Source organism: Siphateles boraxobius, unplaced genomic scaffold (assembly GCF_051911475.1).
Source record: "Siphateles boraxobius isolate OS27281-9 unplaced genomic scaffold, OSU_SipBor_1 22, whole genome shotgun sequence".
Classification (NCBI taxonomy): domain Eukaryota; kingdom Metazoa; phylum Chordata; class Actinopteri; order Cypriniformes; family Leuciscidae; genus Siphateles; species Siphateles boraxobius.
Window position 1 is genome coordinate 33,244,717 of NW_027508833.1, and position 21,143 is coordinate 33,265,859.

A 21,143-nucleotide genomic window follows, 5' to 3' on the forward strand; every position below is an offset into this window, starting at 1 on the left:
TTAAAGAAAGTTAAAAAGAACAACATTTATTTGAAATATATATTTTTTAACATTAGAAATGTATTTACTGTCACTTTTGATCAGCTTAATTCAACATTTGCTGAATACCTGTTTAGCATAAATAAATAAGTCGCAAGAACAAACAATTGTGGAAGAAACTTTTCTGTAGGATCAAGGCTAACAGGACGTGGACTGTATTATCTTTTATTTTTCTTGTCTATGACAAGATAATCCACCAGCTTGAAGGTCTCTTTCAAGATTCGGCAAACATTGACAAAAAAAAAATCCATTCTCATTTGAATGAAAGCATAGCACGTTGAAAGAAAGATGTTCTATAGATACAGAGCGTAGACAAACCTCATTAAACTTCTAAAGGACAGAAGAATTGTTAATCTCTGAATTATTTACACAACACTGGGAAATGAATATTTGTTCACATCCATAACTGCATTTGTTCTTGTCTTTATTCCCACAGATATAAGATCCCTGGCTTCTTCCGCTGCAGTGCATTTATGGCAGCTCTGTCTCACTTTACTTTTGCTCTTGGTTGGCCTCCGAAGGTGACCTCATCACATGGAGAACCCAGCTTTCTATGGCGGAACCCAGCTTTGGCATTCATAGAGATTTCGGCTGACTCGGACTGCCTGAAGGCAACAACCAAAGATTCATCCCGTCTACACAAAAGGAAAGTAGGTTTTAGATAAGTGCGAATGAAGAGGAAGCCGGGGAGGGAATCTGAAGCTCGCTAACACATTGGCATAAGTATTATGCTGGAGTCCACTCAAGATCTTGAGGAAAAAGCCCATTACCGTTGTCAGTGTTAGAAAGAAAAGAACAGGTGGATGGTTACAGCAGGACGGCTTGAGAGACTTAATAGGGGAATCTTTCAAAGCACAAAGACGTAACATGTATTTCTATCACTACATGCTTTTTGCTTTGTTGAACGTCTGATTCTGTCATCAAAGACCTCATTATGTCACAATATGTAATACTGAACCACATGAAGGAAGCCTCCGAGAAGGAAAAAAACAATGATACCAGAGCTGGTAACAAAAATGAATGATTGTTTGATAAAAAAAATAACAAATTAAAATGTTTTCGTTTCTTATGTCTGAAAATAGAGGAATGTCAAATACAGTTGCGCTTTTTGTATCTCCCTGTGCTCTGATGTTATCGGTTTGATGTGAACATCAGGGCTCCACAAATGTGTGTTGTTTTAAAGGGGAGTACAATCTCTATGTAAAGTATGTTTTCGGACAGATGGGGCGTTCTTGTACTTGTCCTTTGTGCTTTAACAGAGCAAGTTTAACAGACGGAGCCCTGATACGCCCATTCTGGGCTGTATATGTTTCATTCTTACTCTATGTGTTTCGTTATATTAAGTATGTTACCAAACTCATCTGAATCGATATTAACAGCTAATCACGCAGCTGACACAACAAACACCGTCTCTCACTGAGAATCATTGAGTTGACCTTTCATTTCAGTGTAACTGTGCTAAACTACAGCAGTAGAGAACTGTTGAACATCACGATGTACCTGCTGCTAGTGTGGATGTAAATCTCCCCACTGTGTCCGCTTGCAGTTGTTTTCTCTAGATGCGTAAAGATAGCCGTCACCGGTTCGCTAAGGGACATGGAGTTCCTGTCTGTTATGAAATCAAGTGCCTTCAGAGCCTCTGTAAAATCATTCTACTGTGCTACTGTATCATCTATAGCATTTCCTTTTGGCACGGTTTATAGCGTACATACACACGTGAGATGAAAGGTGAAAATCAGAGAGCCACGATGAGAGACGGATGCCCATTTTGAGAGTTGCAGCCCATCACTGATGTCTTGCGTTCCACATACTGTTGATAGATGATGACTTATTTTTATTTCGACAGCATACATCCCACCTGCTCCACATCCGACTGATATAAGGAAAACAATGGTGGTGGGACTGGACTAAAAGCTCCATTGATTCCTCAGTAGGACATCTGGGAGCTATTATCACCAGGTGAAAAACAGCCGGGAGGGTCACTATGAAATCCTCCTGAGAAATCTGACGAGACTTCTGTGCCGCCGAAAAAAAGGCATTTTTTTCTGACATCCCGAGGACTGAGACTATGAAAAAATGAGGACCTTTTAGAGGACTGATGCTCACGCTGGACAAGATGATCAGCCTTGATCTGGATCCATCCGTTTGGATTCGTACAAATGATATTTTATTACTCTAATAAAAAAAATGACTGCTTTTACAAAAACTGAACTACAAACTATGAACTACCTGAGACCATCCGTTACCTTAACCAGCTGGTTTTTGGACATGTATTGTAATATCACTTTTCTCATTCATCTTGTTCATTTCCGAGGAAGAATTACGTTGCTCTCTCAGTTTTTTCAGCCCAAAAATGTTGCTTCGGACAACAAATATGTGTTGGTTTTTTTTGTCTTCAACATTTATTCATTTCTAAAATCCCTTTGCATTACTATATTATGACATAATTTGAATCTATAGTATGACATTATAAAATAATATCAAATATATGAGATTATATGCAAATACACCTGGTAGGGAGGTCTATGGAAACGGTTTCACACTTATCCAGACAAAGCACAATGTGAAATATTAATGTCAATATTCAGAAACACAATACCTTCAACACACAATAAGTTGTTTTTCTCGATTTTATTAAAGATACAATCAACAGGAATAAACTATCGAATTCTTTACATAAAAAAAAAAGATATTTTACATCTCGGTTCAATAAAAGGCTTTCATTGTATTGTGTGTGGGTTTTTTCCTTAGTATAGATTTTTTCATTAATTAGACTTTTTTTTCAGTTGCTTGGATATCTTTAGAAAAAATGCTATGGCCAAACAAAAGCTTAGAACAAATTATCAGTTTTTATCCGCTGAATCGAGTACTGATTGATCAATGGAAAAGTTTCTGGATGGATGGACGGACGGACAGATAGATAGATAGATCTGACTTAAAGGGGCATTCGACAACTCTAGCTATTTCTTCGCTGATTTTCACTTTTGTTGTCGCATGTTTTCTCAACGAGCTCCCCCTACAGCTGTGAGGCGTATATTTCACAACAATGTCGTAAAAAAAACTCACTTGCGGCACCCTTCTCCCCCTTTCTACCGCTGCTCATGTGCATTTGTTATTATCGGAGCCGGCCAACTTTATCGTGTGGAGCCATGTCTACAGAGGTGGGTAATACATCATACACATTGAGGGCTGTGTGTGTGTTTATGTCGAATTGCCGTAAAGCAGTTTGTGTTTCTCGCTCGTTCTCGCTTCACACGAGACTTCCTATTTCCAACTTACCGGGACGTTAGTCCCTATGTTGCAAGGTGGGTTTTCCGCCTGGGAAAGCTTGGGGGAGCGGGGAAAGTCACCATTCTCACCAGAACAGGTTATTAAACCATCCAAATGATTTCTAAACGGTTTTATTAAGTTGAAATAGTTGCCGAATGCCCCTTTAAATCTCATTTAGCAATTTTGTAGCAAAATTATCAACAATAGATTTGTCCATTTGGTAAATAAAGCTATGTAGAGCTGCTCACTTAAAATACATCAGTTCTGTATTGTTTTTGTTTTTTTATTGGCTCAAGCCGGATTCAAACATTCAAGCAGCAGTGCATGTGTGTGTGGGGAGATATATTTTGTCATTCCATGAAATGAAAGCTTTGAATTTTTGAAAAGAGGATGTGCAGTTACAGTTCCACTAACCATCACTTAATAGAACATTTGCCGTCTTAATTATGATAACACCCGTGTGTGTGGTTGCGCCTGGGGCTGCTAACCCACTTTAAGCCCTAAAAAGTGTCTGCTAAATGAAGTTGCAGAGAGACTCCTACTAATCCTTACAAAGACCCATCTTATTTTGTAGTTTGAGGGGTCTCACCACAGGGTGTCTGGTAGTTTCATCAAAAATAGATTACAGATTCAGTTTTGGGCCTCATTTGATCTTCGGTGTGCTTACACGAAACACAAAGTTGAAATTGTAAGAATGCTTGTAAAATGGCATTGGCTCTTACTGAAATGTGTTCAGTTCGGGCTTATTTACTAATCTTGACAGAAATTTCAGCAGTTTTATAGCATTTAAATACATTTTCACTGAAACCTCCTGCATCATATACAGCTCTGGAAAAAATTAAGAGACCACTGCAAAATTATCAGTTTCTCTGGTTTTATTATTTATAGATATGTGTTTGGGTAAAATTAACATTTTGTTTTATTCTATAAACTACTGACAACATTTCTCCCAAATTCCAAATAAAAATATTGTAATTTAGAGCATTTATTTGCAGAAAACGACAACTGGTCAAAATAACAAAAAAGATGCAGTGTTGTCAGACCTTGAGTAATGAAAAGAAAATAAGTTCATATTCATTTTTAAACCACACAATACAAATGTTTTAACTTGGGAAGAGTTCAGAAATCAATATGTGGTGGAATAACCCTGATTTTCAATCACAGCTTTCATGCATCTTGGCATGCTCTCCACCAGTCTTTCACATTGATGTTGGTGAAAGTAGCTCGGTTTTGTTTGATGGCTTGTAACCATCCATCTTCCTCTTGATCACATCCCAGAGGTTTTCAATGGGGTTTAGGTCTGGAGATTGGGCCGGCCATGACAGGGTCTTGATCTGGTGGTCCTCCATCCACACCTTGATTGTACTGGCTGTGTAGCATGGAGCATTGTCCTGCTGGAAAAAACAATCCTGAGAGTTGGGGAACATTGTCAGAGCAGAAGGAAGCAAGTTTTCTTCCAGGACAACCTTGTACATTGCTTGATTCATGCGTCCTTCACAAAGACAAATCTGCCCGATTCCAGCCTGGCTGAAGCACCCCCAGATCATCACCGATCCTCTGCCAAATTTCACAGTGGTTGTGAGATACTGTGGCTTGTAGGCCTTTCCAGGTCTCCGTCTAACCATTAGACGCCCGGGTGTTGGACAAAGCTGAAAATTGATGATCTGGGGGTGCTTCAGCAAGGCTGCAATCGGGTAGATTTTTTTTGTGAAGGACGCATGAATCAAGCCACATACAAGGTTGTCCTGGAAGAAAACTAGCTTCCTTCTGCTCTGACAATGTTCCCCAACTCTGATGATTGTTTTTTCCAGCAGAACATTGCTCCATGCCAAACAAGCCAGGTTGATCAAGGTGTGGATGGAGGACCACCAGATCAAGACCCCGTCATGGCCGGCCCAATCTCCAGACCTGAACCCCCATTGAAAACCTCTGGAATGTGATCAAGAGGAAGATGGATGGTCACAAGCCATCAAACAAAGCCAGGAGTGGCATGAAGTCACCCAACATCAATGTGAAAGACTGGTGGAGAGCATGCCAAGACGCATGAAAGCTGTGATTGAAAATCAGGGTTATTCCACCAAATATTGATTTCTCAACTCTTCCTAAGTTAAAACATTAGTATGCTGTTGTTTAAAAATGAATATGAACTTATTTTCTTTCCATTATTTGAGGTTTGACAACACTGCATCTTTTTTGTTATTTTGACCAGTTGTCGTTTCCTGCAAATAAATGCTCTAAATTACACCATTTTTATTTGGAATTTGGGAGAAATGTTGTCAGTAGTTTATCAAATAAAACAAAAATGTTAATTTTACCCAAACACATATCTATGAATTGTAAAGCCAGAGAAACTGATAATTTTACAGTGGTCTCTTACTTGTTTCCAGAGCTATATATTATACGTTTTTGTTGGTTTATCTGTTCAGCTGGGTGGCCAAATAAATCCACAGATCCTTATAAGCCAAAAAATAAGACTTACAGTTTTTTCTAATGACAAATATTTGTTTATCTGCAGTGCGAACTTTTTGCAACTGCTGACCCTTTGTTTAAAAAGAAAAAGATTAACTTTTATCAAGCGTGGATGATTTTTGCACATAATGCCCTGGAGATTATGATGTTAGGGATGGTTAAAACCCTCCATTAGGTTATTTTATAAGTACCCATATGATTATCTGTAATTTATGTTCTGAAAGTCCCTACAAGCAGGCCCATTTGTCACCAGTGACAAGCCACTGAGAAAACACAGACCGTAATGTATAAAGCTAAGGGCAACTTTGCCTCTGCCTTCCAGTGCTGTCATGTGAAATGAGATTATAGCTGAACAGGTTGGACACCCTTCTATATTTATCTCATTAAAATGATTGTATGAGGTGCTAGTTAATAGCTATCATACATCAAAGGTAAATGATTATTTTATTTTATTTTGGGGTGGTCTGGCTGTTTTGAGGGGTATGATTTGTCTGTGCTTGTAAAATATTTTCCCATAATCCATTATTTCATGGCGAAATGCTCCAAACAAAGCAAGTACCATCTGTTTCCATGCTGTACATTTTCATCTCTATACTTCTCTCTCCTTGCCCCACTTTCTCTCATGTGAAAATATTAATTTAACATACAAATGAAAACGTTGCCAGACCAGTGATGCAAACCAACGGAAAAGCATATTGTTTGAGCGGCTTATTGAGACTAGCTGGACAGATTTTAGAAAATATCCTGAGCATGCTGAAAACACTGGACTCGCAGTAGTACCGCAGGGATATTCTCTTATCTTTTAGAATAGAGAGCTGGTCAAGTATCTGTCGATGACTTTTTAATGACTTCCACATTTATAATCACCCTGTGTAGCATTACTTGTCCTGCAAATGCAGTTTTTGCTATGGATGCATTATTAATATAGTTATTAAAAGTTTGGCTGCAATACAGTAGATAAATAATAATATTGACTACCTTTTATTAGTTCAAGTTCACTTTATTTGTACAGCACATTTACAACAGCCACTAGGCTGACCAAAGTGCTTTACAGAACAACCAGATTAAAATATAGTCAGACCTGCATAACAACACATAAAACACAAGTAAGAGCAGCAATGCTAAGCAAAACCTTAAAACCAGAGTGACAAAACATTATCAGACTCAAATTTAAAATAGTAAAACAGGAGTAGCAAAGCAGTGTCAGACTCAAATATAGAATAAAAAAAATAAAAAAAAACAGCGGTAGCAAAGCAGTGTCAGGCTCAAATTTAGAATGTAAAACCAGGAGTGGCAAAACAGTATCAGATTCAAATATAAAGTAGTTAAACAGTAGTAGCAAAGTAGTATCAGGCTCAAAAATAGAATGGAAATACAGGAGTGGCAATACATCAAGCTCAAATATAAAATAGTAGAACCAACCGTTAGAGAAGAGATCAATATACTAAAGAAAACAGTTAGGTTTTTAACAGAGACTTGAAAACAGACAGAGTAGGAGCTGTTCTAATCTCTAGAGGCAGGTGTTCCAGAGTCGTGGCCCTGCTACCGCAAACGCACACTCCCCTCTACGCTTGAGTCTAACGCGAGGGACTACCAGCAGAGCCTGGTCGTGGGATCTTTAGGCTTCTGGAAGGAGTGAAGGGATGAACAAGTTCAGAGAGAAAGGCTGGAGCTATAAGTTATGAAGAGATTTAAAAACAAAGAGTAGAATTTTGAAATATATTCTCTGTCAAACTGGCAGCCAGTGTTGAGATTTGAGAATCGGAGAGATGTGGTCATATTTGCGACTCTTATGTAGAAGTCTGGCCGTAGCATTTTGGACTAACTGAAGACGAGCAATTTGAAAACTTGATATACCGTAATATAAGGAATTGCAGAAAATGTACCCGATACGTAATAAATGTATAACCAGCCATAAATAACTGATTACGGATGAGATCTGTTTGTCAAATTTTAAAGGCTGGTCAACAAGAACCCCTATGTTCCGCACCCCTGGGGATTTAAAAACCGATAGTTTTAATTTGGGCCGAAAACGGTGACTCAGTCTTGTGTTCATTTAGGAAGAAGACATTTTGGGCTAGCCATGCTTTAACCTCCTATAGGCATCGCAGAAAAGAATTAATCGCTGCAGGGTTGTTTCTTGATTGGAATATAAATTTGAGTGTCGTCCACATAAAAATGAAAGGATAGGCTTATGCCATGACTCCTTAGAATAGCGCCCAGAGGTATGTATAGAGAAAACAGAGAATGAGCCAAAATAGCTAATAGGAAGACCACAGGTCAGAGGTGAAATCACCCATCTTTACTAAACTTTCTGTCAGACTGGTATGACTGAAACCATTTCAGGACAGAAGCTTTTAGGCCCACCCAAGACTCTAGTCTTATAGACTCTAATAAAAGACTCTAGTCTTTTATTATCTATAAAAGAGTAGTTTTTAATATTATATTAAAGACACATATAATAATATTCTTTGTTGGCAGAATTAAATGGTTCCCTGGTAACTTTTACAATAAGGTCTCATTTGTTAACATTGGTTAATGTATTAATTAACACTAACTAACAAGCAATGTATTTGTTATTTATTCATCTTTGTTAAAGGGATCGTTCACCCAAAAATGAAAATTCTGTCAGTAATTACTCACCCTCATGTTGTTCCAACCCCGTAAGACCTTTGTTCATCTTCAGAACACAAATTAAGATATTTTTGATTAAATCTGAGAGCTGGATCACTCCTCCATAGGGTTCTTCAGGGATTGAAACTTGCCATCCCCGAAAAGTTATTAAAGACATCGTTAAAATAGTCCAAGTGACTACAGTGGCTCAATTTAGTTGGCTCAAAAAGTTTATCAAGCGACGAGAATACTTTTTGTGCGCAAAAAAAATAACGACTTTATATCAACTATATTAATTTCCTTCGCTGTGGGCCTCCAGTCAGTTCACGTAGTTTAACAGCATAGTGCTTCTGTGTTGTACGTCACACGAAGGCTCACTATTAGCCGACGCTGGTCATGTGTGTGATGCGTGTGTGACGTACAACACAGAAGCACTACGCTGTTAAACTATATAATAGTTATAAAGTCGTTATTTTTGTTTGTTTTTTTGCGCACAAAAAGTATTCTCGTCGCTTGATAAACTTAAGATTGAGCCACTGTAGTCACTTGGACTATTTTAACGATGTCTTTAATAACTTTTAATAACTTAATAAATCCCTTAAAAGCCTATGGAGGAGTGATCCAGCTCTCAGATTTAATCAAAAATATCTTAATTTGTGTCCCGAAGATGAACGAAGGTCTTACGGGGTTGGAACAACATGAGGGTGAGTAAATACTGACAGAATTTTCATTTTTGAACTATCCCTTTAATGTTAGTTAATAAAAATACAGTAGTTGATTGTTTGTTCAGTGGAATAACTAATGTTAGCAGATACAACATTTGATTTTAATAATATATTAATATAATAATGTTGAGATTAACATTAGCTAAGATTAATAAATGCTCGTATTGTTCTTTCTTAGTTCATGTTAACTATAGTAGTTAAAGCTGAATTCCTTAACTTTTTTGGGTTAAACTTTTGAGCAAGTACATAACCAGCCAGTGTTCAAAACTATCTGCTTGCCTTAGCTGGATTCAAAACGGTAAGCTTGTAATAAAGTTTTTAATTCCAGTGTTAGTGGTGGATTTCCGCGGGAAATTCGAGCATGTAATTACGTCACAACTGTACATATAAAAAAAGCTTTCATAAAGCTTTGTGAAAAACACATAATAGTGAAATATTAAAATGAACTATTATTAATATATCTTTTATGAAGCTACTTGAAAAACTATTAAAAGGAACACTATAATAATAAAGTTTTTCAAATAACTTCATAATAATAATTATCAGCATCATAATTATTATTGACAGGATTCATTGGTTCATTTGTTTTATGAATGGCTTTTATGAAGCAATTTGAAAGACACGTAATAGTGAAATAATGATGTTTATTATTATTATTGCTTTATAAAGGTTATCTGAAAACAATGATTATTATAAATGTAGCTACAAATAGCTTCATAAAGATATTTTTAACCATTTTGACCATTGTTATACTGTTGACTTGTTTTATGAATAGCTATTATAACTATTTGAAAAACATAAATTATTAAACAATTATTAATGCTGGTTATTGGTGAAATTTATTAGTATTATAGCTTTTTTAAGCTATTAGGAAAACTATGATTATTTGAATAAAAAAATCAAATAGCTTAATATTAATAAATAATCATAATTTTAACCATTAATGAAGCTATTTGTAAAAACTTTAATATTAATGTGTTTGTTTTAGGGAATATTAATATTAATTATTATTATTATTATTCTTAAGAATTGTAATAACAATGGTTATAATACGGCTGTTTTTGTTTAAATTATGCTTTAGTTCCTGCAGTACAAAGCGTAGTATTTGACAGCTCTCTAATCAAAAATTTAAGATTGCATTATATAATACAAGAAAAGCTTTCACCCTCTGTGCCTGGTAGATTCTGCGGTTCAATTAGACTTAAATCCTGTGATGTGCGTGTTCAGTGAAGTCTGAAACACTGTAGGGCCTGAGATTCCATCCACCAGAGATTTCTCTGTGAAGTCTCTGCTTTACACTTCAACAGGCTAACGTCTTCTTCACACACACACACACACACACACACACACACACACACGCACACACACACACGCACACACACACACACACACACGCACACACACACACACACACACACACACACACACACACACACACACACACACACACACACACACACACACACACTCTCTCTCTCTCTCTCTCTCTCTCTCTCTCTCTCTCTCTCTCTCTCTCTCTCTCTCTCTCTCTGAGAACAAACCTGAGCCTCTTGCTTTCTTACACACTCTTGTGGGTTATTTCACAGTTTGCAAGCTGGGTCTTTTCCAACAAAATATGTCATTTTGACTATAAATGCAAGCGACATGGAAGAGAATCAAACAAACATTTTATGTAGAGTTTGATAGAACACATATAATTTTCAAATGCGATTTCCCCGGCTGATTCTTTAAATAATCTTACATGCGATGTTTGATTTCCTTATACAATTTTTATACTTGGAATACAAACAGCCTTACAGGCAGCCAGGCGCTTTGACTAAAGTTTCAAGTTCTTCTAGCATTAGAATGAGGTTTAGTTTAGTTTAGTTTAGTTTAGTTTAGTTTAGTTTAGTTTAGTTTTTAGTTTAGTTTAGTTTAGTTTAGTTTAGTTTAGTTTAGTTTAGTTTAGTTTAGTTTAGTTTAGTTTAGTTTAGTTCAGTTTAGATTAGTTTAGTCTAAAGGTGGAGTGTGACATTTGTTTTGTGTTACAGTTTTTTACAGTCGCTATGACAATTTTTTCAATACTTTTAACAAATTTCCTAAACTCTTAACACAGTTAGCACTACATTGGTCTGTGTAAGCTATACTATTAACACATTTCTTGTTGCTTTAACACAAAATGCATACAATTAACACAAATTTTAAATGCTTGAACTTCTTTTACACACAAGCTCAAACAAGACCAAAACAATGTATTGTTACTGGCAAATTTACCAATGCATTAACACTGTATGTCAGAACAGATAACACCATGTTCTAAACCTAACCCAGGCTAAAGTCAAGGTAAACAGCTGTTTATATTGTGAATTGAAACACAAATATATCCCCTGTATTTTATTCTATTATTACTGAGAAACAGCTGATTGAATTATGCAAATATATAAATTTATTTTTATTTATTGCTGCAATTCTGTCTCTGTCTTCATTTTTTTCATTACAGTAAGCGCACATTCTATAAAGCACTCTGAGATGGGTCTTTTTTTATTGAATTTCTGCAGCAAAAGACCTAAACCCAACAAAGCAAAAATGTAGAGAGGCTTCAAAAGAAACTGCAGTGCAAAACACAATCTATGATCAATACAATATACTGTCTGTTGTATAAGGGCATACCTAACACATATAAAATAATGCAGTTTCTGTAATTCCATCTGATGTTAGTGTTTTATGACATTGTGCGATGATTGACTAAATCTTCCTGTTGGACGAGAACATATGTTAGTGTTTGGGAAAATGATTTGATTTTGAGACATGTTTGCAGTGTTTTGGTAGACATAGTGTATTGTTAGTGTATTATTGTGTTTTGAAAATTAGTGTTGGAATTTAGTTTACAATGTGTTATTTTGAGCATGAAATTAACTCTTTTGCCAATTGTGTGTTGTTGGTGTGTTGGTGCGTTAAGAGTTTAGGAAATTTGTTAAAAGTATTGAAAAAAATGTCATAGCGATTGTAACAAACTGTAAAATACTTTCTTCAATGCCAGTTCCATGTGCAAAGGTGGCCATAAGTTATTTGTCAGTTGATTTCTTCAAAAGGTTCTTCACGTTTTTAAAATGTTTTACACTAAGAAAAAAAATTTCACTGAAAAAAAATTTTGGGGACCCAAAAATAGTTCTCTATGGCATCACTGCAAAGAACATTTTTGGAACCTATTTTTAAGAGTGTATAGCTGGTGGCTGGCGGGTCAGTACAGTAGACTTTGGGGAAACCAGGTTAGTGCAGTTCTTAGCATATAAATCACATATATTTGCCTTCCCATAATACATTTTATTTATTAAAATGATCTGTTTTAGGTTGTTTCATTTTGGTAACCTCTGCAAACTGACTGAATTAAATCAGAAAGGAAGTATGCCTCCTCTTTAATTTATTTATTTATTTTTGTGCTTTTAAAATTAGACATTTGTTGTTTAAATCGTTCTGAAAACTCATCGTATTCCCACTGTAGGAATGAATCAGGGAAAAAATTCTGCTGAGAACCTGTAGTTATTCCAACGGTGATTTCATCACGTAAAATGTTGTCTGTCTTCAAAATGTGTCTGAAATATTAAAGGAAAATGACTTTGTTTGACAGCCCGAACATTAACATAGTGATGGAATGTAAATGAGCTGTATGAGAAGAATGGAGGGTGCATGAATGAACAGGAGCTGCTTCCATGCCAAACTCAGGGTGCTCCTAATATTGCATTCAGTGTCTGAAGTCTGTTCTGTATGTCAGCTGACGCTGGTCCATCTGTCAGACAGGTTGTTGCTGTCACTGTTGAGTAATGGATCCCGACTCTGTCAGGTGCCTATCAGAACAGATGCCATCACAGCAGATAGTCACTCAATGGGTGATGGGAAAGAAAATACCATGTGATCAGAATGCAGCACATTGAGTTTGATCACTTGATATTACAGTGGCTCCAAAAATAATATGAACATGCATTGGCCAAAAAATGTTTCAATTGCATTTGATAGCAAAATCATAATATAATATAATATAATATAATATAATATAATATAATATAATATAATATAATATAATATAATATAATATAATATAATATAATATAATAAAACATTTAAAAAATGTTGTTTTTGTTTTTGTTTTAAATTACATAGATTGGATGTTATCATTAAAATGAAGGCAAAAGATTTCTGGACCAGGTATTTAGTGTTATTTTTGGTAGGCACACTGGAACATGTGTTTTACATCCACTAACAATCACTTTGAGAAAAGTAGATATTGACTAAAATAGATATTTAATAAGATATGGACCCCCTTATACAATTTATCAAATGGGGAATTATAGTGAAGACTAAATGTATGTGAGAATTATTTTTTAAATAATAAATACTGTACTGATAGCTGTAACTCTAATTTAAGTAATCTTCTTATGCTAATATGTTTTATTTATTTATTATTATTAATGTAATTCTATATGTTGGAGTGTGAAAGTTTATGTAACACTGTAGATTAAGTAACACAGTTACTTATTATCATGCATATTACTAGAATATTGGCTGTGTATTAGTACTTATAAAGCACATATTAATGCCTTATTCTGCATGACCATAATTCTACATCACTTAACCCAACCCAATACCTAAACATAACCACTACCTACCTTACTTACTGTCAACAAGCAGTAGTTAGGAGTTTATTGAGGGAAAACTCCTTGTTAATTATGAATATGTGTTCCCTAATCTAAAGTGTTACCGGAAAGTTGTAATTGTTCTTTATATTCTGCTGTTCCAGCAAGCAAAATTTAACAATAATAATAAATCACCATATTTTGCTTGCAGATGCAAATTGATTTGGAATTTTATAAATGAATAACTTTTTTTAAGTGTGGCTTAAGTGTCCAAATATGTTTTGGGGCCGTTGTGTGAGTATTGTTTTATCTAAAGATTCATCCTAATAGACAGGAAGGAGAAGTTTCCACTGGCTGCAAGTAACTAGGGTCATAACTATAACTTGTAAATTATGAATCCAGGCCAAGCATGTTGCGTGTTGTCTAGCATTCAGTTTAGTTGTGCTGAGTTGCACCTTTAACCACAGAACCTGCAGCCCCTCTTCTCCAGAGGCTGGCAATGAAAATCAGAGTTTAGTGGATTCTGAGAAAGTGTAAATGATGTGGAATGTGTTTCTGTCTTTAAGTAAACACTGTTGATGTACTCTTTATGGAGGTCTCTGTAATGATTCAGTTACTGAGAAGGCACATACTGCTGGAGAGGGATGTGAAAAGATTGCGTGCTTAAACATGTATAGCTGCATATTTTCACAACAGACATTCCTTGAGGCATTTGCAAAGCAACATAGCAAGATTTCAATGGTGTATCTTCACTTGAATTCAAATGTTTTCATCATTATGTTTACTATAACTAAATTGTGTTTTGCTACAAGAGTAAATGATTCCCAAATGTGCCTCTCCAAATATGACTTGAGCTACTGGAAATTTATTTTTGTTCTGCTTAATTTTGTTTTAAGGAGTGGCCATGAAAAGCCTTGGATGTCACCATGGAGATGATGACTTGGATATCAGGGAAGGAAAAAAGACATTCATATTGATAATCAGCTGTCATAAAGGAGGCAGATTGAATCATAGTGGTCGCTCTGCTCAGCTGCTTTTGGTTAGTGGCTATATTTACGATAACGTCATTCTGCATGTAGACAACTCGTGATGTCTTTTATTCTTCCCTCACTTTGAAACCCATTACTCCTTTAGACAGACTATTTAAGTAATAAAATACATAGGCTTGTAGGTGAATGTTGCTTTCCTTTATATTCCACACCATCATAAGTAAATCCCCTACCCCAGGAATAAACAATTGTGTGTTCATAATTAAAGTCACCATGAAATCAAAATTGACAATTATTGCTTTTAATGGAATATTGCAGTATTTATTATAAATGACTTATCAGTGCACACATCTTTACTATTATTTATTTTGTATTCATGTGCTATTCAATGCTGGGTATGGCCCAAACATCGTTATATGAATAATCACATCAATATATTATTTCCAAGGTTGTCCAGTTGCCAGATCTTGTATGAAACACATCCTACTCGGACAATCAATACATCATACAAATTTTAACCCATTTATGAGCTCAACCTGGAAACCTACTACAACCAAGTTGCGCTATCGATATCTGCGCAGGTAGCAGACGCGAAAAGTTGTATGTCATTAACCTCGTATGTATGTCAAAATTCTGACGAAAATATCTGTTGATACGTCTGTTTCATCGCGACTTCAACAACCCATAGTCACAATTAACTGTCATTGCATAGCAAAAGCTGTGATGATGCTTCAAAAAAATATATTTTGTGTTTTTGCAGGACGATTTTCAGCATTCAAGTTATGAAAATAAGGTGACTTTTTTTGTATAATATATTCGTTTAAATATATGCAATGCTATTAGACTGTAGTCCAACTATTTTAAACAACTATTTGATAAGGGTTTTGGCACTTATTGCCAGCATCAACATCAATATGATCCAGAACATCTCTTAAACCCTGCTGTTGGAGAAAGTGTGGACACATTGAAGGTCAGGCCTTCTATTTCTCTGATTGAGTACTGAGTTTGGTATTAGAGGACGAAGCTCGGAAATGACCTGTCCCTTAGACAATGATAGCATTGTGTTATTGCTTGACCACGAACACCCTTAATCCATAAAACAGGCACTGCTTACAGATTGCTATCATAGACACCAGTACTGTATATAGACACGTACTTAACCCAAAAATGTGGGAAAGTGACTGTAACTGGGACAATCCTCTTACACTTCAGCACTTGGCTGCTTGGTTTGCTTTCGTGTTGCATTAACACTCTATGTAATTTTGATCTCAAGTAATTCTAGGACTAGGAGTATGCTGTATGGGTCAAAAAGCAACAGACACACTCAACTTAATCATGCAGTCCTTGACCCTGCAGCAGCAAGAGGATACATCTCTTGGATCACCACAGCAGCCCAGCAGATAAGAAATGATGAATGCAGATTGTTCTGTGGCTGACACTATCATCAGTCTATGGTGACTTAGTAGCAGCAGGAGTCTACACCCCGGGAACCAAGCGTCCGTGAGTGATGACCACTCCCACGGCATCCTCGGCTACATACCAGTGGATGCTGGGTATGAAAACCAAATTCCAATCCTCTATCAAACTCCGGAATTGCTTCTTTATCTCTGTCTCCAACTATATGACAAAGGGAGCCATCAGCTTGCCACTTTTAATCTATAAGTATTCCTCACGGGGAAAAAAATTGTTGGGGGGGTGGGGGGGGGGAGTGTAGGGGCTAAAATAAAAATAAGTATTTGCTGTTAGAACTCATTTACTGATACAGACACTAACCTGTGATTTAAAGAGTTTGTTTAAATGTTCTTTACTGTTGCCTTGATTTGCTTTGTGTTGGAGATCAAACCAACAATCCAAATACAAGCCCAGTGACTGAAGCGATAATACAAAATATAGAGATTTCAAACAGTGGGCGCACCTGTCGTCCGTGAGTGCGGCCTCGGCGTGGGCGAGGCCCAGGCAGGTGACACAGAACTGGTGAAGGTCAGGCCAGTCAATTGGATCCGCACATATCTGGCATGTAGCAGCCATCGGATGCGGAGAGGAAAACGGGGGGGGGGGGGGGGGGGTGAAGTCCTCTAAAGCAACTTCCACGATGACTTAAGATAAGACTTCTAGTGTGAAGAAAGATATTTTGACGTAATTTTCACGCCCATGCAATTTATACTGCCCGCGAACCTGTCAGTATTTGCATGCTTTGAATCAATTGGTGTCCCCAGCTGGCGTTAGCCCATAAGATTCCAGCAAAAGTGGAGTAGGGAGGAGTTCCCATATACTTCACAGCTGACGTAATGTTGAGTTACCGCCTTGAAAGGGAACGCATCAAATAAAACGGTCAACTCGGTACCCATGTGTTATTTACCCCTATAGTTCACTTTGCGCTGGAATTGTCCTTTAAGGGGACAAAAAGTTGTAGGCCAGGACTTTCCTTGTCATAGAGAATAGGAGCTTGGGTTGTAGATTATGCAGTAGTAAGGACGGTCTCCTTTTCATAGTTCCTATAGACCTATTGGCGGAAGTACCCGGTTTTTGGCGTGTTTGCACCGCAGAAACTAGGAATGATTTTAGTTCTAGGAACTCCTTGTGGAGGAACTAATTTAGCTCCTACTTTAGAGTAGGGTCTAATCCAGCACTATAGGACCTACCAGTGACATATGTGTACGCTGATTAGCTTAACGCACGCGGAACACCAGCCGCCGCCATTTAAAAAAAATTATAGCCTATATATTTATTCCACAAACTAACTAACTCTATGAACATAGAAAACAGTGATAGATGGGACTCACGCAGCACTTTGATTGGTTGACCACACAGCATTTTATTTCAACCACCATTTTTAAAAGTCTGTTGTGGTCCATGGAGTAGGAGTTGTTTACTATTCGTATCAACAATGCAAAGGACGAAATCCAGTGGGAACTGGAAAGTAGCATCAGTCCTTATAATCACAGGCGCTCCAGTTGTGACGTCATTAACTGTCGTCATAGTATCAGCAGTGACTCGTTCCCCGTCTTAGGGAACCATGGTTACAGTTGCAACCTGAGACGCTTTCACACTATACATTTTTAAACCCTGGGTTTACTTTCTATTATGCATATTTATGAGATAAGTGACACTGATTGGATGTTTATCGCCACATGTACTCATTATGTTTGAATAATTGTTTGACTATGTGGGGAAATGTCGCCACGTAAAGTCCACCCTTAACTCTCCTGAAATGTGCAACAGTAATAACAAATAATTTTTTTACCCTGGTTAAGTAATCTGCAGCCACTGTTTTTTTTTTTTATCTTTCTTTTGGAACTTAAACTTTTAGAAGTTTATGCAACTACAAAATGCATTAATATTTAATGCTGTAAGCGCTGCTTATTGGTTCCCTTCTTCATGCACTGCATCATTCCATGCTGTTCATTTTTGGCAAGGCAGTTTAGAGCATAACAGGGTTTCATAACCCGGCTGGGTTTTAAAGAGAGCATAACCCGCGGGTATGATTACTTAAACTAACTGTGGGAAATCTAGGATCCAGCACCTTATCACTATTCTTTCTCCTACATGTTGGTTTGTGTAATTTTACTCATATTTAGTGTCTCTTCGATCCAGCTGATCTAACACAAACAGATTTTTAAAAAAAAGATATTTATGTTTCCCAACTCTTGATTTATAAATGCTATTATCTCTCTCATTTAAATAACAATGTAATCGACGCCCCATAAAAACCTACCATTTGATCTTTTTCAGATTAAGTATCAATAATGTATGTTTTCATCCACTACCAAATATCATTTAAAGTATTTGTCTAGAAGCAAATCATTTTATTTATGAAAAAGTCATCATTAGGTCTATTTTCCGACAACTCCGTATGGAACACACTGTTCAAACTCTAGTTCAAAGAATGGAATAATTTATTCATTCTTTTTACATCAGCACTTTGAGCAGCTTATGAAATAGAAATGTTCTTATGGCACTCGTCCACATGTTTGACCATCTCTCTCTTTCATTATTTTGCTCAGCCACTTCATCATTCTCTTTTGTTCTCTGCCTATATATCTAATGGGGTATGAACATATTAAAAATGTAGGATTCTTTTTATTAGAATGTTTTAGGAACATAATTTTGGAAATATACTTAATATAATGCCTGAAATCTAATATTAAGTTGTGGGCAGTGCTGGGTAGATGAGGCCTACTTACAAATTGTAGTCAGTTACTGATTCCAAATTACATGACAAAAATTGTAGTTAGTAATGTAATCTAGATTAATCATTTTAAGTAATGCATTCTGACTACTTTTTGATTATTTTTTTAGATTACTTTGACCTGACTCATTTATTACATTGATTTGAATAGGATAATATTGTACCATATTATTATAGAAATATGAATACAAAGAAAATATATTCAATTCTTTGTTATCAACAACATGAAGTGCATTCAATTTTACATTAGGTCAGCATTTCCCAGACTGGGGTTTGTGAAGGAACTGCAGGGGTTTGTGAGTTTACCGAAAAGCTATTAAGTAATTCAATCATAATTAATAAATAATCAATACAATCAATAAATAATAATAATAAACATTTACTAAAAAATATTTGTTAAAAATCGTTTACCTGTCATGTGACCATTAACCGACATCAGAGAACCGTGAACTTTTCATTAATATTGATCTAACTTACTAACTTCCAAGGCTTACTTTTAGGGCAAAGTGATTTAGCTGACAAAATAATGGAATCCTGTTGTTTCTGAAGACCTCTATTTATATCCAGGGAAAGAGGTCACACATGATATTTCTCAAAGCCTATGGGTTTCTTTAAAAAAAACACACATGAACATAACTCAAACATAATTGAACAGGTTTGGATAAGTTGTCACAATAGAACCTGTTTTGATTTTTGGTAAAATATAGGCCTTAAATTATAAAACATTTTTTATTAGGCTACATAAAACCACTTTGTGTATTAGCCTACATATATGTGTGTATGTATATATATATATTACATAGAATGGCATCTTCCTGCACAGACGTTATTTTCGCCAGTTTCCCATATAGCTCCCTTTAGTTGTGACACAGGTTTCATTGTCCCGGCATGATACAGCGTTTGCATCCGGATGAGCTGGCAAGCTATCTCCCATATAGTCAGTCTGTTCATAAGGCATCGTCTTTCTCGTAGATCAGACGGCATGGACAGCTATTTCATAATGATGGAGAGCTTGGACTTTACTGTCTCACACGAGCAAATTGCTTTCTGATAAGAATGGAGAAGTCGTTTACTCACAGTAGAGTGGGGGCTTCGCCATTCACATACTCAAAATGAGAAATGATTGTGTGTGGAAGAGAATGCAAAATCCCTCCATAGACTGTAATGAAAGAAACCAACAAGATGATACCATCCACTAAATGGCATTGATTATGTGTGATCATGTGGGGAGGTGCATGCCACCCTCCGTAGCCATTATTGTATCGTTTCTCCATTGCCAATTTCATCTCAATCAAAACTAATAGGGCTGGCGTTTTATTGCTTCATACGAGCTACCTCTAATTCAGCTCCAGCAGACCTGCCATTCAGATAATTTAGGGTCATATCATAAATTTAAAAGAAATCCGAAATTCCCATCCAGAGCACAAAAGTCAAAAGCTGCAGAGCGTTCCAAGCTCGTATTATGGCTCAAAACACTTTCAAGGAAAATTCAAAAGATGCTTTAATAGAAAATTTTGCCCCATTTTCGAATCAAATGCTATATGAATGAACCGAGTGAAATTCTGTCACGATAGCCTAATTTATAATGACTAAGTGAACTCTGAGTGAGTGAATTCACTGAGTGAATGACTGAGTGAACTCTGACAGTATAATACTTGTATCTGGAAAAGAAATAAAACACAAGAGGATTTTTGTTAATTTAGAGGCAATACAATGTTCAAAGAAAACCATGCAACACTAATTCGTAATTGCAATAGCAGACTCATCAGGGGTAAAACTAGGTATTTTTGGTCTTAGCTTGCATAAGTGTAGAACATGCATAAGTGTAGAATATTTACACAGCCTTAAATGAAACCAAAAAAATGTATGTGAAATATTTTAAGGAGACTGAGCTGGAACTTTCACATCAAACGCATGCTAAGCTACTACAACACTTTTCTAATTGCAGATAGAACTGGATGTTGAAGCATTGCAGGCTTCTCAATGGACACTGTTTAAGTCAGGCAGCAATGCAAGTTACTCCAGAAGTGTTTTCACTCAGTCTCCACTGTTACTTATGAGCACATTATTTCTCCCTCAGTGGGATATAACGTGGAATGATATGTTGTCCTTGTCGTCTCTCATTTGATGAATGCTCCATCCTCGGCTAATGGAAGATTTCTCACAGCTTCAATACACCATAAAACTTCTGGGAAGCTCTTACAACTGTATAACCTTGAGTGGGATTAAAACATCCAAA

The 21,143-nt window shown here is 36.3% G+C and overlaps 1 protein-coding gene across 3 annotated transcripts in view; it reads left to right on the top strand.

Annotated features, from left to right (window-relative positions):
• mdga2a (MAM domain containing glycosylphosphatidylinositol anchor 2a) overlaps positions 1-2,767 on the top strand; it is a 177,704-nt gene extending 174,937 nt beyond the window's left edge. For all 3 annotated transcript variants that reach the window (XM_077239772.1, XM_077239771.1, XM_077239770.1), the window contains one exon: positions 476-2,767. In XM_077239772.1, coding sequence (XP_077095887.1) covers positions 476-564 — 89 coding nt within the window. In that variant the 3' untranslated portion in view covers positions 565-2,767. The remainder of the gene's footprint in view (positions 1-475) is intronic.
• Positions 2,768-21,143: the final 18,376 nt, after the last annotated feature.